The sequence below is a fragment of the Anas acuta genome, chromosome 1 (assembly GCF_963932015.1).
Source record: "Anas acuta chromosome 1, bAnaAcu1.1, whole genome shotgun sequence".
Taxonomy (NCBI): domain Eukaryota; kingdom Metazoa; phylum Chordata; class Aves; order Anseriformes; family Anatidae; genus Anas; species Anas acuta.
In genome coordinates this window covers 137,498,508-137,518,678 of record NC_088979.1, presented here as the reverse complement: position 1 = coordinate 137,518,678, position 20,171 = coordinate 137,498,508, and the positions used below count along the sequence as shown (strand labels likewise).

Genomic DNA, 20,171 nt, shown 5'->3' with positions numbered 1-20,171 from the left:
AACGGAGGACTGTGTGACAATAGAATTGACACATTGAAATGTAATCTTCAGTTATGTGTTGTTGGTTCAGTATGAAATTGTGTGTGTGTTATTGAGTAAAACAAGGCACAGGAAAGCTCCATTTGGAAATGATGGCATTATATCTTGAAAAGTTTGGAATTTTCTTTTGTCTTAGAATATTCTCTGTTGGACTATTTACTTATGCGTACCATGTTGAGCACTTATGAGCTCTGGAAAAGCTGAGTGCTTTATCCCCAAAACGGACTTAATCTGGATAGTGGTATGGGAAATTACTTACATGATAAGTGCATAAGGAAATGGACCCACGTGACAATTGCAGGATGGTACTTGTTAACAGAGAAAGCATGCTCGGTCACTGGCTTCAGACTTCTTACCACTTAAGATTAATGAGAATTTTAGACCTGATGTTTTTAGCTACTTGTGTTGACTGCATCACTATTAAGCACAAAAGTACTGGTTTAGAGTACTATAAAATTACATAAATATGTCTTTGCATGTACGTATTTGTATGCATGTGTTTAAGAAACTCTTGTCTTTGGTTAAAACCACCTGACTATTTAAGCTCAGACGTTTACTTGATTTTTCTGCTTTTTTTTTCCATTTCAGTAGTCCTAAACATACACTAGGATTTTTGTATTGACTTTTAAACCATGTTTATGTTATTTGGGTTATTAACTTGCAAAATCAAGTTGTTTAAAAATCAATCTGAGAAAGATATTTGAGGAATTTTGCGTCTGTCTAATTTGGCTTCTCCAGAAGTGTTCTCATCTACACTGTTTGGGTGTTAGAATTTCATATTTCTTAACCCTTCTATAGCACTGGTATTCTTTGGACAATACAAAGGCTGACTGAATTCACTATTGTGAGTACGCTTAAAAATGTGAAGAATTAAGAAGGTTAAAGCTGCATATTGAGGTTTTATAAAGGTTACCTTTTCCTGTGTTTGTCAGGGTTTTTTTGCCTGTTGCTTGCTGAAGCAAAGCATTGGTAAACCCAGTCTGAAGCTGATTTCACTGTTGTACCAAGTAGGGGTTTTGCATGCTTTTTATAGAAACTTTCATCAATAGAGTTGGCAAGTGGCTTGAAAATTGGGAAGGTAAGAAAAATCCATTAGGCAGTTAAATGAGATGAGATCTTTTCAGTCTTAAGGTTCTGTTGTTTACTAAAAAAAAAACATGCTAATTAAGAATTCAGCTTTTGTTTGAACCTTTGTCTGTTACATGCATTCTAAAGATCCTCTCCCATTCAGCTCTCCAGAAAAATCAAACAACTAGTCAGGTTTGCTGTGAAGCCCTTTCTTGAGGGGGAAAAATAGGATTTGAAAAAAAATAAGAACAGATTGTGTTTTTTTTTCAACAGAAAGAATAATGGCATTCCTCCTAGGAATTTAGTTCTTTTCTGGTTACCTCTACCACTTATTTTAGTAGAATTTAGGAAAGGCTGAAGTTTATTGTTGGCCTTCATTAGTTTTTCTTCTTTTGTGGTAAGACCTGTGGATCGAATAGTGGGTAAATGAGTGAACTGCCACGTAACATTACAGCAAAACAAACCTTGCCTTCTGCCTTTGGTAGGAAAAGCTGCTCAGAAAAGGAGAGCTTAGGAGTGCCTGCAAACTTGCTTTCTATTTTAACATTTACTTCTTTATTTCACTGAAACGTTTCAAGAACCAAAAATACTTAGTGTGGGGAGCATTTTGCTTCGCAGCACTGCCACTCAGTGAAACGCTTCTCGCTGCATTAAAGCTGCTTCTGCAGGTCTCCCCATGGGAAGTATGAAGTTGTGTTTCCTGGGAGCCCTGGGGGAAGCACATGCTCTTGCTTTGTAGGGAAAAATAAAAAATCTGAGGAGGTAGAAGAAAACAAAAAGGGCATTTATCTGGGAATCTTGCTGTGGGGGAGTTGTGAAAGGGGCTAGCTCTGCAAGAGGGCTGCGGCAGCACAAGGGAAAGGAGACTGTGGGGTGGGTGCAGCGTAGAAATGGGGAGTGGAGGTGGAAGGGTTCTTGACATGAGAAGAAATGGGTGTGGGTCAGAGGAGGAGAGATAGGACTGCATCCAAAAAGCAGCTTAGAGGGGGACGTGTCAGGAAGAGGAGGGTGAAGGTAGGGAATGTGGTGTACTGAAGGAGAAAGCTGAGAAGGTAGGACTAGTTGGAGAAAGGGGAGGAGTGGAGACTACAGCAGGCAGAAAAGCCAGCAAAAGGAACAGGGGTGGGAGTTAATTTGCTCCTAGGAGCAAACTTGACAGGATTTCTCCCAGAGGGGAGGGTGGCAAAAGTGCATCCTGCAAAAACATGCTGTCAGACTCGTGTGCGGGTCTGATGGGGACTATTACACCTTGCTTATGAAGCTGTTTCAAAGTTAGTCTGGCAGGTAGAGTATCAAATGTGAAAGTTAAGAATTATTGTGCTTACAAAGTCTTTTTTGAGTGTGACATCTTGTGGTTGACATTTTGAGCTATTTCTTTCATGAAGTGTGTTTCTAAATTGGGTAATACTTTGAATGCTTTAGTTTTACTAAAATAGGCTTAAAACCGTAGAGAACTTACTGTCTCTTTATTACCAACATTTTAAACATATGTGAGAATAAATGAAAAATTCAAAGATGCAAAAAAAAATCTGTATAGAGGTTGTTACATGGAATATTGAAATACACTGATTTCAACAAGAAATGTTGATGCTGAAGGCGGTCAGGCATTTTGATAACCTGCCCACTAGTAAGTTAACTTCAGTGCTTTAGATTCTGAGTTTTGGAAGCAGTAATACTACTTTTCTAACTTTGGTCTTAATTGGTTATTGAGTTAATAGCAGATAACAACATCTTAAAAGCATGTATTAGCTTTATTACTGTGAAGTGAGTTCTTCTGTGGTCTCTCATTTTTTGGTATCTACAGTGTTTGAAGGCTGGTGAAAAGCAAATGAAATGCTGTTTGATCGTAGCTCTCACGTAGGTGGCAGTTGTAGCTGTGTATTTTATACATACAGTGATGTATTGATCCCCTCTCCCCAAGTATTTTGGGGCCCATCAGTATTTCCTCTTCCTTATTCCATCAGTGTTGTACAGATTCTTTTTCTTTTCCTCATCTCAGTACCCATGTCCCGCAGTACCTTGAGCTGAGGGCTGCTTCCAAAAATGGCTGAGCTGGCAGGCAGATAGATCTCTACTGGCAAAGTTCAGGAGGTATTCTTGCTGTAGTCTTTTTTTTTTTTTTTTTTTTCTTTTTTTTTTGGGTATAACTTTAATGGGTCCAAATGTTACCCAGTGCACATTATGTTTTGCTTTTACTTAAAGGAATTGTAAACGTTTTTTCCCCCCCCCCGTGGTCTGTGAGTGTTGTGTCGTACTGGATCAAAACTAGCGTCTGTTGTGGTACTGTGCTAAGCCTGTTTTTCCTGCATATGTTTATGTTATGCTGGCTCTTATTATAATGAATTACACTTTCATTAAACCTGAGATACACTTTGGCTTGGCAGTTCAAGCTGATCTTCAGTGTGCTTCTGTGTGCGTGTGAGAGAGGGAGAAAGCTCCTGTGAAGCTCGAGACAGACACTGACTAGAAGCAAAGCTCCTCAGCTCTGACTGCTGGGATTTCTGCCAACATGGAGCTGTATGTGTGTTTTTTCTGTGTTTCAGTAAGTAAATACCTAAATTTAAACACTTGCCCCTTCTCTCTCCTCCTTCCCTTGCCTTCTTTCTTCTGAGTGTGGAAGATAGCTCTTTTCCTCTGTTCTCTTCAGTTGCTCTTGCATTTGGCTGAGGGGGGGGAGGGGGTGTTCTCTTACCATGAGGTTGGGGGGAAAATGTTGCATCAGCAGCCACCTTCAGAAGCAGAAGTTTCAGAGTGGGGACCTGATAGCACAGGCACCCCATAAAACCATATGGGAGAGACTCCTACTTCCCAGTTCTGGATAGTCCAGGGAGATTTCAAAGGTATGCTGAAATAGCTGTTTGTGATGTCGCGTCTTTCTGCTCTGGAGATATAAAACTGGAGCTGAACGCTTCTTTGATATCTCTGAAGTGGAAAAAGGCTTTTAGACAGTGTTTTTAATGCCTGTGTGGCCTGCGATGATCATAGATCTTTATGTAAATGATTTTAAAAACAAAAACCCCTGCGTATTCAGGACACTTCAGAAACTTGGTTCTTCATGATTTTCTCCATGGTGACTTAGTAAGAACAGTTATTTCAGTAAGTAAGGAAAAGTACATTAGCAAGCAGGCTATCCTTTAAAATTAGCTTCCTGTGTTTTCTCTTCTGAAGTCTATTACAACTTGTGTTTTGTAGAAACTGACCTGATTTTGTGTTTTATTACCTGAAAACATTTTTAGTGTGTTAGACCAGGTAAAAAGGGTCCTTGTAAACAAAGATGTTTCAAAGGGAAGTATTCGGTGAATCTTTTGGTTTAAGGTGCCATCTTTGCCATCCTTCAATTCTAGCGTTTCATGGAAACTTCTTTACTATTCACTAAGTAGGACTAATGAAACTGTATATATTCTGTGAAAAACACAGCTTTTGTTGCTTTTATTTGAATTGTATTGCTAGAAAAAATCCAAGACTTTGGTGTGGATGATGGCTTTTTGTTAACTGTTTGTGTTAAATCCTACAGAGACTAAGCAACTTTTGACAAATGTCTAACGTTTACTATTCTTGAGAATATCTTTCAGGATGTGTAAAAACAGATGACATAACTTAAGTTTATCTGTGCACCTGGTTATGAGAAAGCCAGAAAGCTGTGTTTAATATAGGAGTAATAAGAATAAACAAGCAGTGTTCTCAAATCCCTATTCAGATGTCAAAAAACCTATAATCTGATTGAATGTCCAAAACGATGACTTGGTTTCTTGATGGAGAGAGTAAAGGTGAGCAAGACTGTTGTGTTTTGGTGAGTGTGTGTGTTTTTAGCATACTGCCCATGCCATTTTGTAAGGCTACGGTATTTTGTAGTTTTCCATACACAGAGTCATCCAGATATATTTAAAACTTCTTGGTTGAAACCTCTGTTGAAATTTGATATGGAAGATTGGAAAAAAATATATAAATAGAACCATGTTTTTAAACAATGTTACAACATCAAATGTTTATTTTAACAAGTAATTTGAATAAAATTGCAAGTTAAAGCTCACTAGAAATTCTTATGATCTTTTTTGATCTTAAAATCTCTCTTATGGTAGGATTTCTGTTTTCTGTGCTTGATGGGGGTATCAATTGTTTGCCTGATGTGAAACATTGAAATGCTTTCAGTTGATAAAACACAGAAATGTTACTTTTTTTTTTTTTTGTAATTAATGTATCAACTAGTAACAGTTGAAAGTTTTATCTTCATTGTATCTACAGATCTAACAGCATTTGACCTTTGAGCCAATATTTTTAGTTGAAAAAAGAAAAGTCTGATAACAGTAGATTTTATGAGTTTAAATCACTAAAGTTTTCCTTGTTCAGGTCAGTGGTATTATTAAAATTGTTCTACAGTAAATTGGTAGAGTTTGGAGCCTAAGTAGTTACACTCATCACTGGGAGTCTTGGTAATCTGTTAGTAATCTTTATTCAGCTTAAAAAAAAAAAAAGTGGTGGGGAGGAATACTGATTTAGGGTTTCATACCTGTTTATAGGAACATGCATAGTGACTACACTCGGCTGATGAACATAGAAACGCCAATGCTTTCTGATCTATGCCTTCTACTTCTGTTGTTCCTTTTGCTCAACTTCGGATGAAACCAAACTGACAGTATTACAATTGGCAATGCCACTTAAGCTTTGCCGTCTAGTGAGATTGAGGTGCTGAGACTAGAAGGAAGCAGACTGAGAAATGTGGTTACAATGCTGGAGGAGGTGGTTTGACTTTTATTCCATTTTATACTGAGCCCTGTATTTCTCTTTCTGTAGCTCTTGTCTAATGAAATTGCTAAATGAAAATTACTTCTGGAAATTGAGATTAAAAACTTTCCCAGATTGAAACTTTTCCCTGCAGTATTTTCCATAAATAATGTTAAAAAATATTGTGCTCTTAAAACTGACCCCCCCCCCCCCCCCCCCCCCCAAAAAAAAAGTGCTTTGTTATCCAGATGAGTACACATGCACAGTACATACTAAACAGCAAAAAAGGTGAAGTCTTGGAATTACTTATGGGTGATACACAGTATTAAGGTTAAAGTGACTTCTGTTTAATTATAAATGAAACAAAACAGTCTCCTTTGGGCCCTGTCATTGCCAGTACTGGTATATACTTCACAGGGTGTGTTGTTCTTTACTCCTCTTTAAAAGACCCCCACCTGAAATTTCTTATGTGAAACATCTTTGCTTTCTGCAGTGTTACTTTATGAAAAGATTTCTAGACATCAAAAAAAAAAATCCAAATCTTTTCCTGAAGTTCTCTTTATTCTCATATCCTAAGCAAAGCACGAAAGAGATTTTCTAATATGCTCCATACCAGAACTTGCTCTGTTGTGGGTTTTGACTCACTTCAGGTGAGAGTGCCCAACCTGCCGAACAAGAAATTCGGGATTACTCTTGCCTCAGATCGCTCTCTTTGTGGTTTCAAACAACAAAAAGTACTATCAAATTCAGCAGTTGGTTCAAATGCCACTGCTTTATCCTCTTCATTATAACCTTCTGTTTAGATGCATTCTGCTTCAGAACACTCTGCAGCCTAAATATGTAAGTTATGTGGAAATCTTGCGCTTTTGTAGACTGGAAAGGACTATGTGAAATGAGACAGCCCTAGTAAGACTGATTTAATCAGTAATGTCCTATTATTGTAGGTGGGGTTTGTTGTGTTTCACAGTGCTGGGTGATTTAAACTTGGAGTACTGAGAGACACAGCAGCTCAGGAGTTGCAGTTATTGGCATCCTGGTTTTAAGCAAGTCTTTTGCAGTCTCTGTTCTGTAGTCAAGTTGTTTCTTTGCCTTTTTTTTTTTTTTCTTTCTGGCTTTCAGTGGTGGTATTTGTAAATTGTTAAAGTAGGAGAGCATTCAAATCTCCCCAGACTTCTAACCAGTGTGGAAGGCACTGTCATTTTAGATGAGTGTTTTAATCAGTGTTAACTTTTCCAAGAACTACTGTGTTTGTTGTTTTATTATTTTGTTTAGAGATTGCCTTGTGCAATTGGAAATAGGGCTTTTTGAGAAATTATGATGGTTTAAAGGTTTTATTTAATTTTTCAAGGAGGTCAAGAAATTCATCTGAAGTTGATTCAGAAGCTGCATCTCTTGTATAATTTCAGTAGGCTTTTTATATAGGAGATTATATAGCTGGCAGAGAGAATCTGTGAAGAACAAACACAATTTTTCACTTGCTTAAAGATAGGGTAAGTACTTTGAAGAAAAACATGGGTAGGATTTGTTGACTGTCTCTTAAATTTATATATAATTTATTTGCAACAGTAGGAACCTAAATCAGGGCTTGTAATGAATGGAGGGGGAGGGTGACCCATACACGTGGATATGGCTTAGCTGCTGAATTCAGCAGGTGTCTCTTTCCCATAGTAGAAATGGTCAAAAGCAGAGTATAAAAGCACAAATTGCTGTCTTTGTTTTTTCTTCCTGTCTAAATTTTGATATAGGTATGGCAACCACAACAGGAAATAAAATGCAGTGCAGAGAAAGCTGTAGTTGGCAGCTGTTAATTTGTTTTGAGTAAACAAATATATCAAGTCTTCCAATTTGTTTCCTTACTTTCAGTTGAAATTAAAAAAAAAAAAAAGGCAAATGTCTCCAGCTCTTGTCTCTTCAACTCTTACTTTCCTGCTGTTTGCCCTTCTCTTTTCTCTTGTAACTTCTGTTTTTTTCTTATATATATGTCCTTATCATTCACCCTACTGCTTTTTTTGCTTGCTTCTAGCACTGTAGCTCAAGTAGTTTTAGACATGATCTTCCCCAGTTGGACTGCATGCCAGATTTTCTTAAGGGGAATGTAAATACTGTGAGGTCAGTTCAGTATCAAATGCCTGCAGCCTGAAATGAACCCTGTAGGATCTTTTGCTATTCAGGCAAAATTAGGATTCACTTAGGATAGATGTTAAATATTGGGAAGTCAAGTCTTTAATTGACTTTAAAGTCAAGACTTCAAAAGGTAATTGATTTCCAGATAAGTTTTTTGTGTTACTTTAATTAAGCTTACTTTTTTTTTCCTAAACCGAAAGCAAAAGAGAGTGCTGGATGCAACTCAGTATCATGGTGATTGACAAATGCATTTAAAATTCTCCCTCTATATACAGAAATATAGCGAGTTACCAAGCTGTGAGATTGTAACCCAGAGGGGCTGGTGTATGTATGTACATGCTCACCTGCATCGTGTCTAAACCAGTGATGTTTGTGTTGAACTCATGTACTTCTGATAGCAAAGAATATCTTCAGCCCATCTGTTTTCTTCCATGTTTCCCCTCCCTTCTTCCTCCTTTTCTCCCCAGACAAGAATGGTGGGGAGAGAGGGCAGTGATAAGCTCGCTCACATAGCAGAGTGAAATCAAACTGCTTTTTGAATTTTCTCCCATACTTCATACAAACCTGCCCATTTCAGCCCCTTTTTCAGCCGTTCCTTTCAGGGAGAAGTGTGCTGTGTTTCCTTTAGATCAGTGATGCTCTGTAATTGGCCATGTGGTACTTTGAATTACTTGCCTGTGCGTGCTGCCAAGGACTCGGTACAGCCCTTCCAGTTTCACAAGCAGTGGAAGTATAGATTAACAACTGAACTGGAGTTTTTGTGCTTTGCAGCACTAGGTTGGCCTGCTTCGGGCTGATTTGTCTTTTCAACTGCTGTCTGTGAAGGATTGGCTGCTATTAGTCTTGGCAAAAGAATCTGTCTAATTGATCAAACCAGAACAAAGTAAGTTCCATCTGTTCTGTGGATGTTAATGGACAAGTTAGGGACTCGGTTGTTCTTTGATGTATTCTTTTGGCCAGACCATGACGAGACAGATTCGTTCTTCATTTTATTTCCAGGTCTCTAAGGTATGGTGCTAACGCCACTGTGAAGTGACAACAGAAAATTATGACTTACAGTTGGGGAATTTTTGCTTTCTTTGTATTGAAGCTGTTTTGGTTTAGTGAAGAGATAAATAGTTTTGTGGTCATTAGATAACTCCAAACTGCTTTACAGTGCTTCTGTAATGTTCCTGGTAAAGTTTTACCAACATGTCTGTGGTTTTGTGTGGGAGGCTTTCATGATACTGAGATGAAGAAATATTTGATTATTGAATGCTGTGCTTTGATTTTCTTGGTGGATTAAAGTGTGTATTGAAATTGATTGTTAGGGGTAGTGGTGAAAAAGTACAGTGCTGAGCTGAGAATAAAACACTTTGAAAGGGAAAACATTTGTGGCTGTCTTGGAAGTAAAATAATGCTAAGTTCAAATTAATACATTATGAAATGGCTCTTTCTGAAGCAAGAATAAATGCATAATGGAGTGTAAAGCCATCTTTGAAGAATGGAACTCAAATACATTTTTTGAGTGGTTTCATTAATACATAGTTTTGTGCTATCAAACAGCATTTTTAGTACACTTTAAGAAGTTATTTATTTGGAGATCAACTTTAAGTGCCATCTCTCTCTAAAAAGAAAAAGCAAAACCACCTGTACACTGCTAGGGCAACTCTTAGAAATGTTCAAGTAATATTTCAGGTTAATGATGGAAGTCATAGAACAGATAGACTAGCTGCTCCTGTGCTTTCTCTCTTTTTTTTTTTTTTAATTGTTAGGTAAATAAAAAAGAATGGTTTGGTTTTAAATGATCTAATAGTCATTTAAAATTTCCGTTTGATGATGATAACAGGAATTTAATATGCAGAATTAAAAAGTATGGTATGTGACTAGCTGTGTGAGATTTGTGAGGTTTGTTTGGTTTTGTGTTTTGCGGCAGCAGTGGAATATGTGGGTCTGAAGTCTCAGAGCTGGGGAATAAGGATGTTGTAAATACTAATACAAGCGTAACTTCACCATATGGATTGACTCTGCTTTGGCTTCTGGAACTGCCTGAGTGAATGATGCTGCGTCCCTTCAATTCACTGTTGCATCAGTGCTTTTCTATTCAGTCTAGTTGTGTAACCCCTGAATTTATTTTGGGACACATCCAGTGCTGCTAGCTATGAAGTCTACAAGGGAATGCAGGTGTTTTTTTCTATAAAATAGAATGTTGACCTTTTTTAGGAGTTTCTTTTGAAGTATTTAATGAATCTTCCTCATGAGGTATGATGATTAAACAGACAAATTTCCTGTGCATCATTAAAACTTTTTTTAAAAAGTGCTGATACTTATTTTTTCATTTTAGTAGGCAATGATGTAGTACTACTCTCTCAAAATTGGTTGAGTTTGTCTATTGGCCAGCTGCATGCCTGTTAAAACACTGCTTATTACTGTTCTTGAAGGAAAAAAAATGGTTGAGGAGGTTTATAGGCTTTGTAGCTTGCACCACATACAAACTTTGTCCCTTAAGTGTCTGGGTCTAACACTAGATGTTGGAGTGTAACCTCTGTAGTGGTGTCTCTCTGCAAGGTAACATCTGCTCTCCTATCTGGATTTAATCAGTTCAGCTATGCCCCTTATTACACAGAATTGATATTACACTTCCTAGTTGGGGGTATGAACTTCTTGGAGCTCTGGAAATGAGTGCTACTGCAACACAAACCAAGAAAAGGGTGGCTGCAAGTCAACGTGTATAGTCTAGGTGCTGTTACATGTTGCATCTATTTGGTTTTGTCATTTTAATACTTTAATCCAAAGTTACAGGGAATGGTTAGCATCCTTAAAAGTAAGTGTAGTTTATTAGTAAATTCTTTTTTTTTTTTTTTTTAATGACTAAAACTTCAACTTTTTTTTAGATGGGGAGGGGGAATTACACTGAAAATAGTGAAATGTTTCAAATCACGATCATATTGTAGACAGTAAAATACTGTATCTGAGCAACTACTGAAATACTACCATGTAAAAAACTAAAGCTACAGGAAATTATATTGCTGTGGAAAAAATAGTTTGCTTTATTCCTACAGGCATTAATTATCATTGTTTTAAACTGAAACATGTACTTCTCTAAGAGGGATCCTTGTAAGGCAAACATTATCAAGAGCCACTAAACTCTCTGGTCTTATTTTTAGAGATAAGTACTGCTGTTTTGCTGGTTGAATTCTGAGTTGCGTATTGAAATGGTAAAAGAAAAAAAAATTGCTTGACTTAATTTCAAGTAATGATACTTAACACTTGAATAAAAGAAATGTGAAAGGAGAAAAATCATATAACCATTAAGGTCAGAAAAGACAGCTGAGATCATCTGGACCAACCATCCCACCAATGTCACCCACTGGCCCTAAGCACCAGGTCCAGCCTTTCCTTGAACATCCCCAGGGATGGTGACCCCACCACTTCCCTGGGCAACCTGTTCCAATGTCTAGGAGAAATTTTTTAGAAATTTCCAACCTGAACCTCCCCCGGTGCAACTTGAGGCCATTCCCTCTAGTCCTGTCATTGGTTATCTGCAAGAAGAGGCTGACCCCCAGCTCCCCACAACTTTTCATAATACATCTCCATAACTTAGCAACTTAGATTTCAGCTATGTGTTTAAATGCTTTACTTTTTTAATTTGCATCCAAAACCACTGTTCATGTTTCTTCAAAAAAGCTTAGCTTTCATGCTTTTGACCATGTTTTATGCTGCACAAAATGTCATGGAAATGTTTGTTCTAGATTCTCTGGTGATACTGCTTTGAGCTATTTCTGTATATGTTCATTTTTCTCTTTGGTACTTTTGGGGCCACTGGCAGTTATGCTAGGCCATTATTAGTCTGCAAACTATACTTAGATAATTAATAAATACGTATTTAATTGCTTAAGGTGTCATATAAACATTGCATGCCATTCAGGAACAATCTTTGAAGGTGTGATTTTCTTTTAAGCGCTTAGTTGTACTTGTCTTCCAGCGTTAACTACTTTATGCTTCTACGATTCACCTGGTAGCACAGTAATGACTCGGTTAATACTGATCAACAAAGTTGGGGAGATAAATGTCCCCAAAAGGTAATAGTATCAGAATATTTGTTGGCATACATCAGTAGTGGTAAGCAACCTTTTGAGTGATTCAAATACTTTGTGAATTGTTCTAGTAGGTGATATTGGTGGTAGGGGGATGGTTGGACCAGATGATCTTGGAGGTCTTTTCCAACATTAGTGGTTCTGTGTTTCTGTGCTAGTAAATAAGCAGGGAGCTAAATGGGGAGAGGCAGCATGCTGCTGAACAGACCCATTTCTTCAGAGTAAGTGCTTTTCTTAGGGGAAAAAAAATGCAAGGAAGATTGCTTTGTCCTTCTGCACTCAGAAATAGGATTGGTTTCATTTCCTCCTCAGCTGCTGGGACTATATTAATACCTTATATGAAGCTACACAGGAATTTACATATGATTATTTGCGCTTAAAGGAAATGGATGTGTTTTCTAGGTACGACCAGTCTGGGCAGTAGATGGTATTGAGTAATATGAACTCTTCAAAAGTCTATGCATCTTTATAACCTGTTTTGAGGCAGATGATGTGGGTCATGTTAAATATTTCACATTCCTCAGTTATGCCTTTTGAAGAATTTTTTTTAATCTAATCAAAGTTAACCTTTCGCTTGTAGGAGGTCTTTTGGTACAAACATAAATTGAAGGTTTTTGTTCTGGTACAAGATTAATAGTTGAAGGAATATGAAGTCAGAATAAAATGGAAATATTGTCTTGCTCACTGTGTATAAGTAGTTCAGCATTTAAGAAAAATAAAATAAAAATTGCTGTTTATTACAATATTCTGCAGAGAACTTATAGTAATGACTTTTTTCCACTTCATACGATTGTTGTTAGTTATGACTACTTAACTGAATTTCTCTTTCTTTGCATTTGCTTGGAGAATGAGACTTTATTTTCCCAACGTAAAACAATCATAAAAAGAGGGTTCAAGAGTTGTGTTTTTTTTCGCTGACTTGTAGTGTTCTTTAGGTAATGATTTGAAAATTGAAGTAACTTTTTTAAAAGAAACCAGTGTAAAAATGTGTAAATTGTGATCAGCTTCTTATTTAAGGTACTAGGCAGAAAATTGCCCTCTCATTTTAAATGTACTGTGTTGAATATTGAATGATCAAGAATATACAGGCTAAAGGAGAGAATAAGCTCAATGTCCTTTAAGATGGTCTTTCAGATTTCCATACAAATCCCAACTGTTGTGATTAGCAGCACAGATTTTGTGAAGTGGGTACTGAGGTTAAGCTGAGTCTTGTTTCCCAGAAGCAGATAAATAATAGTGGTGTTCTTGTTCTGTGGTGTGATTTGGGACATCGACACTGGCAATCTATATATGATAGATGCTATTCTATCACTTTAGTCTATGGAGCCACTGGATCCTAGAATTTTAGGGATGTCTTTCTACAAAGCTGTGTAAGACTTTTCTTTTCTTTCTGTTTCCTTTTGAGCCAAAATCTTAATTGAATCTTTTATGTCCCTTTTGTTGAAGTAAACCTAGGAGAAATGTCTTTTCGTAGAGCGAATATTGCTGCAGTCTTAAAAAGGAAGCTCTGCATGTATTTACAAACCAAAAACACAGTGCATGCACCTGTAGCATTTTGTTGCCTTCCTGGTGTTCCCAGATAGCTGTGGGAACTTGCCACTAGATGCTCAGCGTTCCCACTGCAGTGGTAAGGAAGTGGAAGCAGAGCATCTATACATACTCTGCGTGAGCAGGGCTGCCTGACTGTATGTGATAAGAGTGCGAGAAGCAAGGGCTGTTCCAGCTTATTCCCAGTTGCTGCAATCTACTGGGAGTGCTGGAGGAATCCTAGGCCTTTCAGGGAAACATTTGTTCAAATCATTTTACTTGGAATGTAAAAAGGAGTTATGTTTTTTGATTCTTAGGGGTGTGTATTGCATGTTTTTTGTCATTAAGCCACTGTTTCTGACTGATCTTTTTTATACAAGGATTTCTAGCTCTATTTTTAACAAGATTTTCTATATGAAAAGCAGCACTAATTTCTAAAACTTAATTGACACCCGTGTGCTTATGAATTGACAGAATCCCTTGCCCTCAGGATGTAAGAAAATATAATATTTTATTGACGTTTAGATTACGTTTTACCAGTTTCATCTTAAGAAAAAAAAAAATAGAAACTGTGGCCTTGATCCACAGTGTGAGAAAAGAGACTTCTTAAAATTAGACACTGGTTGAAAATGACTGCAAAGGCTTGACATCTGAAATAATATTGTTCCAGTTAAGCGTAGCTTGAAATAAGAGCATAGTTTCATGCTGTAGTAGTACTGGATTGACAGGAAAATGATAAAATAGAAGGTACAGGAAAGTTTCACAAGGGTGATCAAAGATGGAAGCTCTTCATTTGAAGAATGCTGTAATACCTCACTGAGGACTGACATGGAGGGTATGATAAGGTCTACAAAATCGTAGATGGTGGAAAGAAGGGGAGTAGGATCGTTCGTTTGCTGTACGTTGGAATAAAAGTAGCAGCAGTATGCATTCCAGATCCAAACGAGCCGGCACCTGTGACTAGTATTCATAAGGTCAGAAAGGTGAGTGTATGTAATGAAGGAAAGTGATTGAAAACATCTAGAAATTACAGCTCAGGATGTTGTGGACTGTAAGTCGGCATTTGTAGAAGAAAAATATGTGGTCACCTCTTTGATTTTGCATCCCACCTCTGAGGCTTGTAATCGCTGAAGAAAGGTATCGCTGTGCATCTCTGCCAGGTGTTTGCTGCTAATCACTGCTGGGAACAGGGTGCTCTGTTACGCGCGCTTTTGATCTGACCTAGTTCAGCTGCTCTTAAGTACTTAAGAACAATAATCACTAAGTCATAAATATTCATTTACTGGTAGTAAATCAGAGGAATGTTGCGTTAATTATGGTTATGCTAATTCTTAGGAATAGTCTTGCAGAGTATCTGTGCCTGTTATCGCTAAAGCTTTGATGGATGCTGTGTGTGCACAAAACACTGCTGTATGGAAAGACTTAATAATCTACCTATAGTAATCTGCTGATCTTAACTTGTTTTGAAAATAAACTATGTAAACATGAAAGTGTTTCTGATATTCCTACTTAGGCCTTACTATACGCAGAGGTTTAACAAGGGGAACAACGTTTTTTGAATCAGTAGATGCTGTCTGCCAGGTGGGTATTGGCAGTGATTTGGTTTGATGTAATAGACTTAAAGTTTTGGAAGAAGAGGTTTGTGTGAGTGAGAGGTACCTGGCCAGAAGACTCTAAAGCTGAGCTGTTTTTCATATTGTAAATGGAATTGAACTGTTAAAATTGTACCTGCTTTCAGCAATCTCATTATCATCTTGAAGAGACTTGGAGGTGAGCTTAAATAATACAACTTTGGGAACGGGAGAGAGCTACATTCAATGGTATAATTGAATAATGATTGCTTACTGACAAAAACAAAATATTTTTTTTCTCCCTTCCTTAATGAAAGACGTGGCTACTCTACTGAAATGCATGGGCATTTGAAGGATAATTTTCTTCAGCTCTAAATCAGTGCTCAATTTATTAGGTAATAATTGTACTTTCTGTACTATTGTCTCAACGAGTAAATCCTTTGGAAAACATAACAAGTGGGATACAAATATATTAGAACTTTACTAGTTCTCATGCAGCTTCTCAACTCTGAAAATAAAATTGCTTCCCTGCATGCAGCCCGTAATTGATATCAGAATTTAGTCTTATGGCAGGCTAGCCATTAGTTTAATGACAGGCATTGGAGTGTAAGAACTCTTTATTGGAAGGCCTTGATAAGAGTTGAGCCTTTTGCAATCAGTATTACCTTGCATTGTTAAGGAAAAGTCAGTGGTGTTCCTTCTTAAGATATTTTGAACGGTGGAAATGCAGACTTCCTGGCCGGCATGAGTTAGGGTTTTTGCTGTTCAGGTAGCTTTTGTGGGAATAGATATGTAAACTGTCTCAGTGGATAAGAACGAGTTCCAAAATTTGCTGGGCATACCTTTGGAGTATTTTTAAAATATAAAGAGAGTGCTATAAAGTGAATTTAGCTGGTAAAAGCTACCTAGTGTGACACCACCTGGCTTCCAAGTCTAGGATTTATTTGCAGATAATTATTTCCTGTTTGGATTGGGAAGGACGAGATTAGGATTAAGTATATAATAATACTAGAAACCCAGACTCTCATTTTATCAAGTAAACTAACATAAAAGAGAACTGAGTAATAAGAATATTGAAAACTGGTAATTCATAAATTCAAGTTGTTCATTTAAGCTACTCAGCACCAGAAATGAAGTCATAGAACATTCTACCAACACTACCTAAATTTAATCCTAACAGGAATTCAACTAAGCATTTAAGAGCATTTGATGAGGTTGGTGGTGTTGTTGTGTGTGTGTTTTTTTGTTTTTGTTTTTGTTTTTTTCTCAAAGTTTATCCACTTCCTAGGAGAAAATAGGAAAATAATAAACTCCAGAATAGCCAAGTGAATTTTCAAATGTTGATAAAGATCTTGCCATGTTTTCCCAATTCTCTGGCTCTTCAATTTGGACTGTTTTGTGACTACTACTATACCCAAAAAGATGTCTGTTTAAATCCCGAAAAACAATAGAAGAATTGTTTGGCAGAGAAGTCAGCAACTAGCGTCTTGGCACTGTCTTCAGCTGTTTAAGCCAGGTTTCTGACAGCAAAAGCATGAGCAGAACTTAGGGGAAAAGAAACCTCTACGTGACTTCCAAAAGTAAGTCTAATGGAAAATGGACTCTACTTTAGAGATAATGTTTTTATGCAATTACTTTAAAATTCTTCTGTGTAAAATAATAGCAACTGAAAGATATTTTTATACAAGAACAGGTCCTATTTTCTTTACAGATTAGTTACCTTTTGTAGTTATTTATGCATTTTAATTTGCATTTTAATCCATACAATGGTACTTCTTCATCAAAAGTGGTCAGTTATGGGGGTGCAGCTACACTTGTTTCTAATTTTCATTCTCTTTTTAAGACCTAACCTTTGCAAAAATCTTTGTAATAGTTGAGTTGGAATACAGGAAATAACACTGAGAATTCTTTGGAATTATGTTGAAGTCTTCCACAGTCACATCTTCTCTCTGCTTGTTTGGTGTATGCTGTTTGAGCGTGCTTGAAACAGTGATGAACCAAAACTGCTTTAAGTGCTGACAGTAGAAGGTAGGTGAACAAAAAAAAAAAAAAAGACAAGTGAACCCTGTAACAAAAATCTCTGATTACACATGCAGTTGGTAGTAGAATTTCCTTAACTGTGTAACAGTTTTAAGAGAAAGGGAGTGCTGTGTGAAAAAAATCACTTTGTACTTTGTTCATTGTACCTGAAGCAGCAATAAAACCAGTTACTCTTTCATAAGTGGGATTGAAAAAATGTATAATACAGGCGTAGGTTTACCAAGTCCGAAGGTAAAGACTCCCTCCAAGGAGAAAGGCTTTTGTTTTTAGTGACCCTTTGGAACGCTTTTCCTAGGAGAGGTGCATCTTAGAGAGCTTATCTTGATTTGAAACTACCTGATCGGTCCCTCAGTCCTGTCCCACAGTGTCTTCTTCCCTCAATCATGTCATTCTGTCCTGTCTCTTGTGATGCCTTAGCAATCATGTAGTCGTGGCAAGTCAAACCAAGCTGAAAATTTGTCTATTATAGGAATATTTTTCAGTTAGATCTGTGAGCTAATGGAATGTGCACCACTTCCAAGGAGTGCTTCTGCAAATACCAGTTCATCAGGCAGCATAAGCTATTCAGACAGAAGCCTTTTATTTTGGTATAGCTCTATCTGTCTTAAGAGGGTTTTTTAATAGTTAAATTTTGCTTACTAAATAGCATTCTGCATAGTACTGCTGCATGGGAAAAAATTGGCTATGTAGATTTGCTTGTAATTTTTATACTGTGTTCTTATGTGTGTACTTAAGTAATGCCAACTAAGTATTTCACTGTAACTCATTCCTATTTCTATTTATTTTTACTGTTTTCTTTGGTTAGCTTAAAAAGTAAGTAGGTGCTGCTTCTAGAAATAGAGATACAAAAATATTCTTTCAAGTCTGCTTTTATGGCTGCCTCTAAAATAATCAGAAGTTTTAGAATCCAACAGAATTGATAACAGTGTTTATTGAATTAAGCAGCTTGCCTATCTGTTCACAGAAATCTGAAGACTGCAGTAATATACAGCTGAAACTATAGATGAGCATCAAAAACTTAGTTTTGCTAACAGGAATTGATTAAAATGGTAGAATTAACTGTTCTAGCAATGTGCCTTGATCTTTAGGAATTGTAACTATTTGAGTTCAGTGTAATGAAAGGTTTTAAACTCATTGGTACGAGTGTAACTTTTTAAAGAATTTCTTATAAAAGTGATTTGGGGGATGGGAGGAAGGCTACTTCCCTTCGTGTTTTTTTTCTAAACTATCGTTTATATGCGTGTGTCCACATATGAAAAATATTTGTGATATCTATGGCTTTCTGCTAGTTTTTGTGTTAAAAATTCAGGTCCCCTCTTAAACTTCTAGACGACAGCTAGAAGACTATTGATATTTTCATTAGAAAATGAAACCCTGAACAGGTAAAGATTTTTTCAGTCTCTATGCTAGTAATTTTATTTTAAACATCAATTCCTAATGAATAACTAGGAGAAAAGGTGAAGGTGTATATTTAAATAAAGTGATTCATGTTTGTGATCTTTAACGTTCCAGCAAAACCGGTATGGAATTGACTTAGCATCGCTAATGTTTCTGTGGTAAAACAAGCAATGAAGGTAGAACTGGAAGGTGTGTGGGGGGAAAGCACCAAAAAAGTAATTGCAGAAGGAATGTTTACCTTGGCTACGAAGGAATTTATATCCTTAGGTTGTCTTCATGTTCGTTACTAAAGCTAATTTTAAAAAGAAGGAACAAAAAAAATAAAAAAAAAACAACTGTTCTCTTCAGGAGTCATTTATCACATTGATAAATGAAAGGACTCTTCCTGGATTTGATTTGTTTGTAAATACATTTATCTCCTCACGTGATGGATGTCTGTATTAGCTTTAAAGGAAGAGAGTGTGTCATATTTACCCCACCTTTTACTGTAGGATACTATTAAAAACCCAGACTTACGTGCCTGCCAAGGGTGTCTAACTGAATACTAGGAGTCTTGTCAGTTCTGGCAAAACAACTTCAGGAAATGGTTCTGCCATGAAAAATATTGTCAGGAAGAAGCTTTCAGTGCAGAAACTATTATATGGAATAGATAGTTGGTACGACTGCCTTTTTCACTGATATCTGACATAGCACTATCGTTCTGTCAGAAACGGTGGGGGCTTTTGTCAGCTCTTGATGATAAGAAAATGTAAATATGGTTGAAGTGCACAATCTGTGAGTCACTGCATCTCAGTTGTTGCTCAAAGAGGCTGTGGGGTCTCTGTCTCTAGATGTTTCCAAAACTTGACTGCACAACTGGTTTTTCATAGATCCCAGTGCTGATAAGAGGTGAATTTTCAGTTTAGGTCTCTGTAACTAAAAAACAAAGACTTTAAATGTAGAAATTGAATTTTTCTCTGTGTGTTTGGGAGGGAACTGAAGCTGAAATGATGCTTCCTTCAGAGCAGATCCATGTGATGCAGACTGAAACAGGGCAAGACACGGAGCAAGCCCCATCCCCAGGCTTCTAGGAAAAAGCTGCAGTTGTTTTTGCAGTTCTGGATCATTGCATGATGTTAAGAGAATATTTGAAATGTGTTTTGGGGGAGAAAACCTTTCATATATGAGTGGATATGATGAAAGATTGACAAATAATAGTTGAAATACATATTAAAAGTTGTTGTTGTTTTTTTAAATAAAAAAGATGAGTTAAAGCACCATCTTGAACGTGGTGAGCTGAGGAGGATAAACTTATGGTGCTTTTTAGTTTGCATCAGATGTTCAATGTTTCTGGTGTGTTCATAGACTTATTTTTATGTTTTTTGAAGTCGAGGAGAACTTCTGCTGAGTAATATTTTATGTAGGGTTGTTCGAAGTCTTAAATGCTACTGTAACTATTAATAGTTACTAATAAATCTCCTTTCCAGGCTATATTGAATTCAGAACTTACAACTTTTCAACTTAAAAAAGCAAACACACAAACAAACAAACAAACAAAAAATACTTCTTGCAAAGAATCCTAAAAATCAAGAATACCTGCATTTTTTTTCAGGACCCAGACCTGTCC

The 20,171-nt window shown here is 36.9% G+C and overlaps 1 protein-coding gene across 34 annotated transcripts in view; it reads left to right on the top strand.

Annotated features, from left to right (window-relative positions):
- The window catches only part of PLEKHA5 (pleckstrin homology domain containing A5), a 168,230-nt gene that overhangs the window by 6,214 nt on the left and 141,845 nt on the right, over positions 1-20,171 (top strand). Inside the window, exon 4 of one of the 34 annotated variants that reach the window (XM_068659569.1) lies at positions 3,492-3,605. The exons of the other annotated variants lie outside the window; for them this stretch is intronic. Within the exon in view, the coding sequence (XP_068515670.1) occupies positions 3,492-3,501 (10 nt within the window). The 3' untranslated portion in view covers positions 3,502-3,605. Of the gene's footprint in view, positions 1-3,491; positions 3,606-20,171 lie in introns of those variants that run through there. 34 annotated transcript variants of the gene reach the window in all.